The sequence below is a fragment of the Pinus tabuliformis genome, chromosome 5_2 (assembly GCF_031772625.1).
Source record: "Pinus tabuliformis cultivar Carrire ecotype Pingquan chromosome 5_2, CPIR1, whole genome shotgun sequence".
Lineage (NCBI taxonomy): Eukaryota > Viridiplantae > Streptophyta > Pinopsida > Pinales > Pinaceae > Pinus > Pinus tabuliformis.
The window spans coordinates 656,503,484-656,518,368 of NC_142306.1; the positions used below are offsets into that span (position 1 = coordinate 656,503,484).

At 37.1% G+C, this 14,885-nt stretch overlaps 1 protein-coding gene and 1 pseudogene across 1 annotated transcript; both read left to right on the forward strand.

Moving 5' to 3' along the window:
* Positions 1-11,302, forward strand: part of LOC149160775 (uncharacterized) — a 52,642-nt pseudogene extending 41,340 nt beyond the window's left edge.
* Positions 11,303-11,503: 201 nt separating this feature from the next.
* Positions 11,504-14,673, forward strand: LOC149160776 (GDSL esterase/lipase At1g74460-like). The gene is made up of 8 exons (XM_089434702.1): positions 11,504-11,768; positions 11,884-12,014; positions 12,104-12,343; positions 12,948-13,001; positions 13,117-13,184; positions 14,150-14,206; positions 14,419-14,493; positions 14,604-14,673. Exons 1-8 carry the CDS (start codon positions 11,504-11,506, stop codon positions 14,671-14,673), a joined length of 960 nt encoding a protein of 319 aa, XP_089290828.1.
* The last annotated feature ends 212 nt before the right edge of the window (positions 14,674-14,885 follow it).

The window sequence follows — 14,885 nt, forward strand, 5'->3', positions numbered from 1 at the left end:
AGTAGAAGAAAGAAAACAAGTGTTAGAATTCAGGATACTCCTACTAACATAGTTAAAGAAACTAGTAGGGAAGAAAAATTGTCTGAAGGTAGGAAGGAAAGAACCGAGGGTAAGAAGCCAAGAAAATCAAAAGGGAAAAGAAATATTGAGGCTATCTATCAAACCCTAGAACCTTCTTCAGAATAGGACCACCAAATACTGTCTGAAAGACTAGTTTACCTTCAGGAATAGTCAGCTACAGCAAAGAGAAAAGGCAAAGAAAAAGAGAGTGTGGAGAAAGAAGACACTAGTTCACAAAATTTAAGGAGGAGCTCCAGACTTAAAGGAAAATTGAGGAAAGTACAAACAAAAGGGCCCCACTTTATTGATTTAGGAGGGGAAACATCGAAACAACCTTCAGCAATCCCTCCTAGCCGTGGCCCACACCATACTCTTATTCCTCCACCAGATTTTGAAAATAGTCCTTCTTGGCCAGAATTTGAGATCAGTCCTTCTCAACCAGATTTTGGGGACAGCCCAAGGAAGACTACACCTGAGATAGATCCAATCCAGCAAGAAATGTATGATTATATTGAGACCTTGGAGAAAACAGCCACAGACCAAGGCACTTCATCTTCCCAGCCTAATACAACTCAAGAAGCTCAAATCCAATCACTAAAATAGGAAGTTTTTGAGCTGGAGGTCTTAAATAGACACATCAAAAGAGAAAATGAAACATTGAAAGAACAGGGCAGGTTAGATAAGATTATTCATGACAACACCATGTTGCATCTTGGGCTATGGCAGAAGAAAAATAGAAAATTAAAGAAAAAGAACAGGAGGTTGAGCAGGGCTCTCATCAACCTCAAATTCAAGTGTCTAATGAGGAAGCTGAGGATGACAGTGGTCCCAAGAAAGAAGAAAAGAAGGATGCATGTATTGGCAGAGGTCTCAGAACACATGAACTGAAAGGAGGATGATCAAAGTTTTGGTTGCATGGGGACATGCAACACCTCACATTGGGGGTATGTTGAGCTTTGAAATTACACCTCTCCTACACATTTTCCCAGACTTTTTCCCCTCACCAGTACTCCATAATCTATCAGAAATCATTGCATATTGATTCTAAAAGAGCATTTAAGTGGTTTTCTAACTATGTTTTTGTGTTTGTTGTTTGACTTAGATTTTGCTCATTAGTTGCGGAATGCAGCCACTTTCCGCAGCTGATTCAACTTTCCGCAGCTGTTTTTTTTAACTCCAGGTTGTAGGTGTCATCAGGAAAAACGGGACACGTGGGTCGATCAGGAATGACCTGGAGATGGATCAGGTCATATTGGTTCAGCCGGATTCATCAAGGAAAGCCGTGGTCAACGGTGGGAAAGCGATGGTTAAACAGAGGAATCCTATAGCAACAGGACTCCGTCTTCAAGCACGTGAAGGATTCGTGGCCGTTCCTAGATCCTTGGGGTCATGTTGACAGCTGTAGACTGCCCCACAATGCGAATCCAACAGCCACTTTTGATAGATTGAATAATCTCGGCAACCATTATGCTAAATCCATGGACGCTGTCTTTTACGTGTCCTCTGTTGACGTAGTTTCACAGGAAAACAATTATGAAGCTTTTGTTATAAATAACGTGTTTCCAAACGCATAGAGTTAGTCTTTGTTAATGTAATTTTGCTGTTAAAGTTTACTGTGCCATGACACTAGTTCCACTATGGTAACGAGAGGATTCTTCCTCTGTTTTGAATTATAAAAGAAGACTCTGTTTTTATATGACTGCGTGCACATAATTTTGGATTGATACCCTGTTGACCAAGGTCGTGCAGAGGGCCCCTACATGCTGAGGTTTTGTTTCCTTATTGCTGTACAGTTTTTATGTATTGTTTCCTTATTTCCATTGCACATGTTTCATAGTTATCCACTTGTGTATATATTTCATCTGTTACGGTATTAACATTTCATTCCTGTTTATGATTTTACAAGCTTTGTATATTGCTGTTAACACTGATCAGTGTGTGTATGTTTCAGGATGTTTCGCAATAACTAGTGACATGGGATTAGCCTCTCTGCAGAATTTGCTTTTCTTAGTTTTTTTTTAATTCCAGTTCTGTTTTGTTGATTTCAGTCTTATCCACTTGCTTTGTTAGCTAGTTTAGAAATCAACTTGCTCATATCATTGACGTTATCTCTGAAAGCCATAGCTTAGACTAACTGGCGAGGTATCGGACTATGAATGATGTGATTTGATTTTAGTTTTACTTTTCTACAAATAGACATCAACTTGCTCATATCATTGACGTTATCTCCGAAAGCCATAGCTTAGAATACCTGGCGAGGTATCGGATTATGAATGATGTGATTTGATTTTAGTTTTACTTTTCTGCAAATAGACATCAACTTGCTCATATCATTGACGTTATCTCCGAAAGCCATAGCTTAGACTACCTGGCGAGGTATCAGACTATGAATGATGTGATTTGATTTTAGTTTTACATTTCTGGAATTAGACATCAACTTGCTCATATCATTGACGTTATCTCCGAAAGCCATAGCTTAGACTACCTGGCGAGGTATCGGACTATGAATGATGTGAATTGATTTTACTTTTACTAGATTGCAATTTTTGATTTATTTGAGTGCAGTAGTTTAATTCATTTTTCTGTATTTAGACAACAACAGAGATAATGGTTTCATGATCAGTAGTTCATTATTTGCTTGATTTGAATAGCAACACATTTTTATTCTTGTTCAAGTATTAATTTCATCACTAGTATGTTCTAAGACCCTATGAAGTGTTAAGTTCTAGAAATCATTATAGAGGACATAATTGCCTTAAAATCTATTTCCATACTTGCCTTCTAGAGTATTCTTAAAACTCAGGAATAGGATTTCCATTCACATTAGGAGATAAACGAAGATAAAAACCCCCCAAAACAAAATAAAAATTGAAAATGACAAAAAGGTAAGAAAGAGGCTATCTTGCACATATAGTGCGCCACACTTCATCAATCTACGACTCCCGGATTGATAATTAGTGTAGCAATTTAGGACAGACTAAATTGACTAAACATTTGGCTACCTGCTACCAATAGTCTCTTAGCTCTTTCCTGACAAAGCAGGTGAAGGAATTTCCTTCAAACTGATTTTTTCAAGGCTCTTCATAGAAATTATAGAGCTAAGAGAAGGAGATTTGGAATCTCACTATCAAACTCTTGGAAATACTTTTCATGTTCGAAGATATCCAAACAATTAAGCTACCACTCAACAACATTGTCAATATTGGAAGACTCAAGAAAGATCACATCTCTAGATATTATAAACTTCTTATTCACTTCATCATAGAGATGGTATGCTTTGGAGGTATGAGTACCTAAAGAAGATACATTTGTGACTCCTTGCACTGAGTTTTTTTATCTGTTCCTTAGGTATGAAGGCATAATATGAGGAACCAAAAACCCTGAGATGCCTCACCGAAGGAATGTGGCCATACCACATTTCATAGGGAGTCTTGTTTCTAATAGCAAGAGTTGGACACCTATTATTTTTATACACAACACATAGAACCACATCAGCCCAAAACATTATGAGCTTAACATGTGAACTATGCCAAGTTCATAGTGAAAGTAATACATTCCAATGAACTATGTGTTGAAAAATGCAACAAGAAATTCTCAATTTGATTTTTCCTTGATTAAATTGAAAAAATTCAAATTTCCACATCAACAGACAACTTGGATGATGTTAACTTGTGTGACATGGCTTGTGTCACCTATTTTACTCAATAAATTCAAGTTGGAGGAGTTAGAGTTCAGTTCTGCATATGCGATTGCTAACTTGTGGCAATAAAGGTCAATTATCTCAGGTTGTTGTTAGTTAAACTAGTTCTAACTTTTGGAGGAACTAGTGGAAGGTCATTTAAGTAGTGGAACTTCAGTCATACTCGGTGATCATCTAGTTAACTGATCAATCAACCCAAAATAGTTGGGGCATGAAGAGAAGTCAAGTCCCCTAAAATTGGTGGAGATTCGAAGGTAGTTTTAATTTCTTGTAGCTCACACAGTTGCAAAAACTTGCTATAACCATAGTGGAGGAGGTATCTTGATTAGGAGCTTCTTGTTAAATTAGAGAGCGAATGATTGTTGGTAGCATTAATAGCCTACCAACAATTTGTTTTGCACCACACTTCAATGTTTTGGGCATGGTTTTTGATGGTGGATATTTTTTTTTTATGCCTTTTGGTCATGCACGTCCTCACTAAGTATCTTGGGAGGTCTGTAATAGTTCCTTGCATGCACATCCTCACTAAATATCTTTTGGGATGTCTATACCAGGTCCTTATAAATTTATGTTTTCCAAGGCTTAACTACTTATGATCTTAGGTGCTCACAACAATTCGATAGTTTACGGCACATTCCAAATCACCATTCCTGAAAGGATCCAACAAAACGACTTTAGAGGAAGATGAGAAGGGAAAACTCTTATTGGAACTAGCCTAGAACTAGTGGAATTGGTTGGTCCCAATGGTTTTAGAGTTGTACTAGTCTAGTTTGGTGGTTCATATTGGCTAAGGTCGGTCTTGTATTGAACTGACCTTAAAACACCAAATTCACTAGTTCTCTAATAAACTGACCCATTCTGAAGAATGTAGTGCAACATAGCTAATGACCACCAAATAATAATTTTTTAATAAAAAATACTGAAAAGGAAAAAATATAATTATTAACTCAAGGGCCCTACAAAACCTAACCATAGTAATTAATGTTAATATTTAATTTTTAAAGTTAAAGTAAAAGTTGGCATTCTCCTTATCTTTCCTTTTTGAAAAGGAAAGATAAGGATAATGTCAGCTTTTACTTAAATTTTTAATATTAACATTAATTGTTTCGAGTTGTTTCAGAGTGGTTCCAACTTCATTCAATTTTGAGAAAGTCAAATTTTAGATCCCATTCAAAACTTAGTGGTTATTGTTTGAACCGCTTCTTTATAATGAGTCCTAGACTTTGACTTCCAATTCTTCAGGTGCAGTTATTGCATAATCATATTCCTCGTGAGACTTTGCAGCAGAAGTTGATCTTTAATCCATTGCAAGCACTTGACCTAGCATAGGGAACCATCAGCTACCCCTCCCAAGTTGCACCTCAACATTGAAATTTTCTTTTTCAGTAGACATTCATTTTATCCATTAGATCATTTCTTCCACTGTGACAATCCAACAACACCTCTGCCAGCATATGCTTTACAATCCATCTCATCTTTACTTCTACCTTATAAATACTCTTAAATCTTGTGTCTCCAATATAAAAGAGGAAGAACCAGAAAGGGCCTTCTTGGCCCTCTTCACAACCCACAATATGTTTAGCTTCTCTCTTGTGCTTACACTCTAGTCTTCTCATAGCTTTAGAATGGTGAATCTTAAACACAGTCTCATGATGTCCATTCAGGGAAGCATAATTCACCCTTTGTTTGAATCAAATTACCCCCCTAGCATTCCCTTTACCTTTAAATGCAAGCATATATTTTCCTTCTGGATGATTGTTAAGCTTTGCATCTCAATTTCGCCTCCCTCTTCTACCCTCATGAACCCGATAAGCTGAATTTAACCAATCTCAATGTATCTAAGATAAAAAATCCATCCAACTGGGTAGATTGAGTTGAGACCCTTTTAGAAACTAAATCCATCCCTCCACAATGATATATCCCTCCCCAACAACATCATCATGCTCTGTTCGATATCTATCATTCCCATGATCACTATAAATTTCCGAGTCCTTCACTTACATATTTGGTAACATCATCATTCAGATCACTTATACTTTGTTGTGTTGTTTCTTGTGTTATGATTTCCTTTAATGGAAATATCTCCCTAGTAGGCACGAGTAACTAAATTCAAGTTCTTATTGAAATCTTGCATTAACATACTTCATTTTCATTTTGACATATTCGGTTTCAAATTCTTGTGTGGTTGGTTTACTGGTTGACTACTAGCATTCACCAAGTGGTTATTGATGATCATAGTTAGTTTAGAGTGAACGTTGGAATTTGCCTTGAAAACCAAGCCCCAAGAATAAGAACTTACCATGGAACATTTTAGAGCCCATACTAGTGGAAGGCCAATTGTGCAGTGGGACTTTAGTCAAACTTAGTGATCATCCAGTTAATTGATCAATCAACCCAAAATATCTAGTGCATGGAGAATTCAAGTTACCCAAATATGGTGGAGATTCCAAGGCAATGTAACATCAATTGTAGACTAGCCTTGAGTGTACATGTGTTAGATACTTTCCCCATTTTCTTGCTTATTCATTCATTGCCAAACACTATACCACTAGTTCTAAGAATCTTGTGGATACTATCACCACAATAAATGTATATTTTATTTTATATGAGAAAAGAATTGTATATTTACCTTTGGGACACTCCAAAAATATTTTGATGCACCTTTGTGACCTTTATGACTTTATGACCTTAATTCCCATTCCATGTTCATCCATGTGGACGCACTTTATGATGTTCTACGACAACCTAATGTCCTTGTCAACTTCCTCTCATCTTCCTTGTCATGTTTTCAGGACTTGTGTATCCAACAAGAAATTTGGGAGATGAATGCCATCAAGGTAGAAAATCAAGGGGGTTTCAAGTCATTTATTTAGGGTTCCCACTAGCATAGTCCCACCATATGATCCACCCAATCCCTAAATTGGGGTCTACTGCTATTTCAATTAATTATTAGATGATCATGGTGGGCCATAATTCCAAGTTAAATATTATGACTCTTCATATGATATTATTGGAGATACTTGAGGAGACATCTTTTTGGCTAAAGGGTTAAGGGAGGATTTTGACTTCAATATCGACCCATATTCTAATTCTAGAGAGCCATATTGTAATAAGGTGAAAAGCTCCAATACTAACCGGAGATTTGTGGAGTTTTAAATGACAACTCGTTAAAATTCCATCAACTGACAAAGTCTATAGATAACTTTTAAGGAAACCCTTTGGAAGACCTTTATAATAAATGATCATTAGACCCACCTCTGATTAGGCCTCGATCCAACCTCAGAAAGAACTTTGAACAACCCTTTCAAGTGACATCACTCCAATATCCAATCCAACATAAGAGAACACATGGATGCCCCACTTTAGTGAGAAGAGGAATATTTAGTGAAGTACAAGACCCTCCCAAAAATATTTGAAACATAGGCTCAAGCTGCCTTAGGAGGTCTGAAATGAAACCACATTCCTACACTCATTAAGATGCCACTGAACAAATTTATAAGGAATGAAGTAGTTTTATATTAAATTCCACAGAGGGTTGAATGAGACTCAAAACATAGCCACCTAATTTCTTGTGAAAGATCCTTAGCAAAGGCTTCTCTAGGCCTCAGAATAGTGTCTGACATAGGGCTTTGACTTGTGAGAATTAGGGCTTAGATTTCCCCTACCAAAGAGGGTTGAAAAAGATCTCTATTAATTCAATCAAAATGTATCTCTATCCTAGGGCCAAAAGATAAAAGTCGGGCAAACGAGCTTTATCCATCGAGATAGATTTGGATGCAAGAATCAATGTTTTTGGGTCCAAGACCATCTTCATTTGATTCTCCTCATTGTGTCGATTCCAATGGTAGGTGGAATGCCACATAACTCCTCATGTTTGATGAGATATGCTTGATCAAATTTAGTGCCTCAAAAGTATGGTAAATATCCCCAAAATGAGTTGATGAAGGCAACTTGATGTTGTGGTGAATTAATGGAACTTATTCTCAAATGGTTGATTAACATTAAAGGTATCTAATGGGTTTCCTTAAAAGTTATCTATAGGCACATTTAAGAATAAATATGGTTATACACAAAATCAACAAATTAATAATATCTATCAACATTAAGTTATAGAAACGTTTTTCTCACTCAGCTTTGGATTGATGGTTAATGGGTCCACTGTTAAGGCACCCCTTGCGTTAGGCCACAGTTAAAATCCCCCATCACTTCTAGCCTACAAAAAAAAGTTATATAAATGTTTTAGAAAATAGAGATCACAATTATATTATTGTCTTATCTCAGTCTAAACATAAATGGATGGATATAGTTAGAACTATAGCATATGTAGATGGCTTAATCAAATAATTGACGCAATCAATTGTTGAATGTTGTTGTCATTTATCCCAACCTCAGTCTTTGAAACACTCTTAATATCCATCTATGGATTGCATTGATAGGAATACCCAATGGTCACGAAACCCTAAAAGGAAGAGAAGAAAGCAAGCCATTGTAGTGTAGCCATGATACTCTGCATTTAGGAATTTGGATGCAAGAATCAATGTTTTTGGGTCCAAGACCATCTTCATTTGATTCTCCTCATTGTGTCGATTCCAATGGTAGGTGGAATGCCACATAACTCCTCATGTTTGACGAGATATGCTTGATCAAATTTAGTGCCTCAAAAGTATGGTAAATATCCCCAAAATGAGTTGATGAAGGCAACTTGATGTTGTGGTGAATTAATGGAACTTATTCTCAAATGGTTGATTAACATTAATATTGGGATTATTAAGGATCATCCTAGTTAATTTTAACTTACAAAGAAAGACTTTGTAAAGGGATTATTGATTAAATACTTTGAATCCCATGTCAGCTTTTAAGGATGATTTTTTTGGCTCCAAAATTTAAAAATTCAAGTTTCATTTTGTCTATGTCGGCGCCATGTGTTAGGATGATGTTCACCCCTCTAGAAGCTTTCTCCACTTTATATTTGAGCTTGACATCTCCTTGGAGTGCATTGAAATTTTATCCAATCCTAGAATTATCTCTATTCTAGTAGGTGAGGAATAGTCGCATTCACCTATGGATGAGGATGAATTTCATTGTGAGCTATTAAGATTGATCTAAGGCTATTGTGGATTTTCTAAGGAGTATACTTGAGGTTTTTTGTGGAGTTTTTTTAACCTATTTTGAGGCCTAATTTGAATCACCTCTATGGAATAATTTCAGATTCTATTGTGGCTGAACTCACTGGCATAATCAAGGAATCTTCACTATTTTTTGAGGTAATTTCATTGGTAGTCCAAGGATATTTTTATATTAATATTGAGCCCTATTCCAAGATTTCTCTAAGGAAACCTAGTTTTCTATTTCTGAGCGCTAATTTGTGACTATTTAAAGAAATTTTCACAAAGCTCCAATACTAACCAGAGCGAGTTTTGGAAGTGGGAGATATTGTAATAAAGATTCGCATTGTCTAATTCTATGACTTCAATTGTAGGATTTCAGTGGCTCGCAGCGATGGATAAAGTTGTTTGAGTGAAAATGGAAGTTGAAGCACAACATGAGAACTCTGCTGCTCTGTGTGAGGCCTTATGCCTTGAACCATCTCTCGGCGCGTGGCTTTGAATGCAGAATATCTCTCTGCATTTGATTTATGGCTACGACCCATGTCTCTGCGCATGGCATTCCCTATATCCAGCTACCCTACGTGTGTCTTTTGTTTTTCAGGTAAGATGTCTTCATGATTCATAACATCATTTTGGTCTAGTTAGTCTACCATTAATGTTTCCTGTCTAGACGAGTGGATCTCAGTTTTTATCCTTGTAGCTATGCGTGGCCATCTTTAGTCTAGCGTATGGCCTTTCCCTTTCTGTTTTTCCTGGCGCGTGGTATGATTCTAAATTGGTTAGATCTTTTTTGGTGCCTCACATACTAGTTATGGCCTGACAATTGTAGGACTTTCTCGCATTTTCATTTCATTCATTGAACTTTCACCTTTTTCCTTACTCGCATCCATGACCATAGATTTGAGTCTCCATGATTATAGATGCCTGCCGGTTTTAATCCTCTTCTCATCATCCTGAGCGGGTTTCTTTTCTCGTCCATGTTTAGCATGGACTGAACCTTTTCTTTCTGTCTTACTCTTTGGAGTATATCAGGAGAAAGTATGGTTCTGGTCATCTTAATTCTGCTTCGGATGGGTATTTGATAACCTTATTTCCCCGTTTAAGTGAGTATCAGTCTTATTTCGGTTCTGAGATTTCCTGTTGAAGAGGAGCATTCTTCGTTGGGTCTGGATTTGCGGGTGGTATTGATGGTTCAGGCTTCTCTTTTTTGCAATGAAGGCCTCGCGCGGAGCACAGAGGTATGGTATCAGTTCTCCTTCCTGTATCTGATGAGTTGTGCTACTATATTTCAGTTTTTTCCATATCCTCTCTGTGGTTTTTTAGTTTCAGTCTGAGTGGTTCCTTACTCCTTGCAATTGATATGGTAAAGCTGAAATGCTTTTTGCTCGGTTAGAATTACTATTGCAGAGTTCTTACCTGATATTTAAGGAAGTCTTTGTTTCGAAATTCCCATGCACAATATTTACAAACCATTTCATTATTTCCTGGCCATGCACTGATGCTCGCTGTAGAATAGGGAATTCCTGGTGTATATGCTATAGCTGTATATGCTGCTGTCCTGATTGTTCCTGATTTCCATGATACTATGGTATTTTTTTTTCAGCATATTTCCTGCTACAGTCTAAGGCTTTTCCATTTTCATTTCACTTGGACAGCTCTTAGGTTCAGGGTTCTAGATGGGTCCTTAGGTTTGCAGGTCTCCTGGTTTTTCTGGGGTTAATTTCCGGTAAGGTTTCGGTTTTCCGACTCCTTGCTCTGGAATTCTCTGGAATGGTATGGACTCGAGTTTTCATGTTTTGGTACTCGTGACACATGGGTTGGCATGTTCCGGATGACTTTCTTAACCATCATTTTGGCTATGACGTGATCTCTTTCATCAGCTAATTTTAAATTTTTAATTAGCTCTATCAGTTTTTATACCCTCGCACATATATATATCTCATCAGTGCGTAAGGTTGTACGTACTTCCCTGAAAATATTCAACTTTCAAAAATTTCCACTTAACCGAATCTGATAGGATTTTCTCACTACCATTTCCATATCTATCCGTATATCTGATCCCTCTATATTTCTTGTAGCTTTTATTATCCTCCTAACTTTCTGAGCTACGTGTGTCATTCTTTTTTAGGACGAGCTGTCTCCAGTACTTTCTTTGTCCCTCTCTGTAGTACATATGGAAATCCCATCTGATGTGTCTGCTTCGTCAGCCTTGGTGCGGGCTGTTATAGAGGCAGAGAAAGCCTTTGGTAGTGGATCATTACGTAAAGATTGGCAATCTGAGGTGGCAAACACAATTATACCTCCTGTCCATATGACACGGAATAAGGAAGGTGGCGGGGATGATTTCCCGCGATGTAAAAAATATCAGCAGTTCATGAAGACTACTCCGCCACCCTCTGCATGCAAGTCCGTGGTTATGTGGAAGCTGTTCTGAATAGTACACCTTAACGATTATTCATTCTAATACTTCCTCCTCCACTTTTCGTCTATTTCTTGTCATATTCATACTTGACTCTATGTATCAGACAACAATACTAAAATCACCACCTTTTATTATAAATACCAGAGGATCGCGACGTGTAATTCGAACACAACAACAATTGCAACAGAGCATTTTGAGTATATGAGGGGAGCAATGGAGAGGCTTGTGATTGAGGCAGTGAGTACATGTTTCATGGCAATCACGATGGTGGTGGCGTTAAACGTTGTCACAGGTGAAGCAGAAAGAGAGATAAAGCCTGTATCCTTTATATTCGGGGACTCTTTGTCAGATGCTGGAAACAACAATCACCTGCCACGGAGTCTAGCCAAGTCCAATTATCCATGGTATGGCATTGATTATGGTAACGGAATGCCTACCGGAAGATACACCAATGGCCGAACCATTTGTGATATAGTTGGTATTTCTTACATCCCCCAGCTTCCACAATTCAACTTGTTTCACCTTGTGAATATTTATTTGTATATTGGGCATTTTGGAGGTATTGATTTGATTGGGTGTTGCTAATATTGCAGCTGAGAAAACAGGTTTGCCAATCCCGGCGCCGATCCTGGATCCATCCACTGATGACAACACCGTGTTGATACAAGGTGTCAACTATGCTTCGGGTGGCAGAGGCATTCTAAACGAAACAGGATATCTTTTTGTAATAACTACTCAACATTACTCGCTCCTCTGGTTTTTTCTTTTTTGGTTAATTTCATTTTCTCACCTATTGACTGTATGCTCACGTAGATTCAACGACTCTGTTTGTGGAGCCAAATAGAGTTGTTTCAAGGGACCAAGATGTCCATTTCCAATAAAATCGGGCATGCCAAAGTGGAGAAATTCTTTAGTGAATCCATCTATTTAATGTCCATCGGAAGCAACGACTACATCAACAATTATTTGCTCCCTGTGGAGGCTGATTCCTGGCAATATGCTCTCGATGATTTCATAGACTATCTTATTTCAACATTGCGCCAACAACTCACGGTGAGTTTTCCTGAAGCTTAAATTTGAGACTATTTTTTGGATATATGTTGTGCCCAAGTTTACTAATGTTCTTGATGTTCTAGGTTTCGAGTAGTGGTCTCATCACTCATCATGCACTCAAGTAAAGGGGCTCATGCTTTACTTGAGTCTGTGATGAAGGGGCTCATATTTTACTTGAGTCTCTGATAAAGGGTGGTGAGACCATTAGAAAATCAATAAACTAGTACACAATATATATTCAAAAACTTTTATATCAGTATGTTTTACTTGAGTCTGTGATAAAGGGTGGTGACACCATTTGTAAATCAATAAACTGGCACACAATATATATCCAAAAACTTTTATATCAACATGTTTTACTTGAGTCTGTGATAAATGATAAAGGGTTGTGACACCATTAGAAAATCAATAAATTGGCACACAATATATATCCAATTTTTTTTTTATATCAGCATGTTTTACTTGAGTCTGTGATAAAGGGTGGTGACACCATTAGAAAATCAATAAACTGGCGCACAATATATATCCAAAAACTTTTATATCAGCATGACCAGTGGCCGTGGAAATATACACTCACAAATCTTTTATATGTCAATTGGCGCAGACACTACATCAATTAGGCGTACACAGATTTCTCTTCACAGGATTGGGACCTCTGGCCTCTTGCTGCAAATGTTCCCAAAGTAAGACATCCATGTGGATGAGCACACAATACAACCATACAAAATCTCAGTGTTTATTCAGTCCATGATACTTGATTTGATGATTTGCAGGCTGTGGTGCTTTGTCAAGTTGAGAAAGCCAAGGATGAAATGCTGATCCAACTTTATAGCTTAGTCAGGTAAGGTTTAATGACAAAATGTGGTTAAGGTACGTCAATAATTAGTTTGATTATTTTCCCATTTCTGTATTTTTCCAGACTGATTTTGATTTTCACTTGAAATCAGGTCTCTTGGGACTTTACGAAAGTAGTGTTTTTTGTCATCCTCTATAGGTGTAGTAGACACCTGTTGATTGGAGCACTGTACATTTGAGCTTTTGGGGTGCCTTTTCAACTTTTTGTTTAAAAAGGTCCTACATGGATTTAAACTTGGATCGATCCCAAGAGAAATTTTGACTTATCAATTCTATTTTCCCGTGTTGATATGTATATAGTGTGGGCTCAATAGCAACACCTTTTAACCTCAATATCAATGACAATGGAGCAACTATGAGCCCTTTTTTGGTTCCTTTTTATCAGCACTCTATTTTACTCATTTATGTCTCTTTATTTTGAATTTTAATTTAATTTAATTTTGAATTTATAGACAGACTGTGTTATTGGTTGTTTTGATCAATACTAGTTTTCTTTTCCTGCTTCTGTTGGCATTTTCCTCGTTGAATTGGCGAGGGTTCTGTATTTTTCCACTTATATTTATTTGAATTTTAATTTAGTTTAATTTTGAATTTATAGACAGACTCTGTTATTGGTTGTTTTGATCAATACTGGTTTGCTTTTCCTGTTTCTGTTGGCATTTTCCTGATTGAATTGGCGAGGGTTCCATGTTTTTCCACTTCTATTTATTTGTTTTCTTCTTATTTACTGATTGGGATTTTGTTTGTTGCAGTATTCATGGGAAATGTGAAGTTATCATGTTTGATGTTACTGCATGATTGACTTACAAGAATGTCCCAACGTGGCACAGAGATCTTTGCAGGTATCTCTTTTGTAGAGGGGTTGGATCTCTAAGTAGAAATGAAGGTTCCTTAATTGTGTGGTGGCACAACTGCCTGAACCGATTAGCTAAATATCTTTGTGAATTTCAGGGTGTGTGAGAACATTCCTATTGTTCTTTGTGGAAACAAGGTTGATGTGAAGAATAGGCAAGTGAAAGCTAAGCAAGTTACTTTTCATAGAAAGAAGAATCTTTAGTACTATGAGATATCTGCAAAAAGTAACTACAACTTTGAGAAGCCATTCCTGTACTTGGCATGGAAGCTCTCAGGGTGAGCCTTTAATCTAGTTTCTGATGCTCCCTAATATGAATGTTATATTAAAAAAATTGCATTGATTCTATAATGGGTTATTTTTATAGGGATCCAAACCTTCATTTTGTGGAGTCACCTACTCTTGCTCCTCTTGAGGTTCAGATAGACCTTGCAACCCAGCAGTAGTAAGTAGAATGCTATTTTCTTATTATTTTTTGTTAACTTTTATTGAAATAATTTGTTCCATTTCTAAAAGATTGAAACTTTGGCTTACAATCTTTTATGTTGTCAGGTACGAGGCAGAACTTGTAGTAGCTGCGGCCCAACCCCTTCCAGATGATGATGATGATGCTTTTGAATAGCTTTGTTAAGATGCTTTTGCATATTTAGGGATTGGCAGATTCAATTAGTTTTGTATCATTGGAGTTTGCTCTTGAGTTCCAACATTTAATTCTGATTTGTATTTAGGGCTTAGAATAGCATTATCGCATCTCTCTATATGTGATTTGGGTACTGTTCAGATTTTTTCATCAGTGGAGTTGGCTAAGCTATCTTAGTTCAAATCCATTACAAA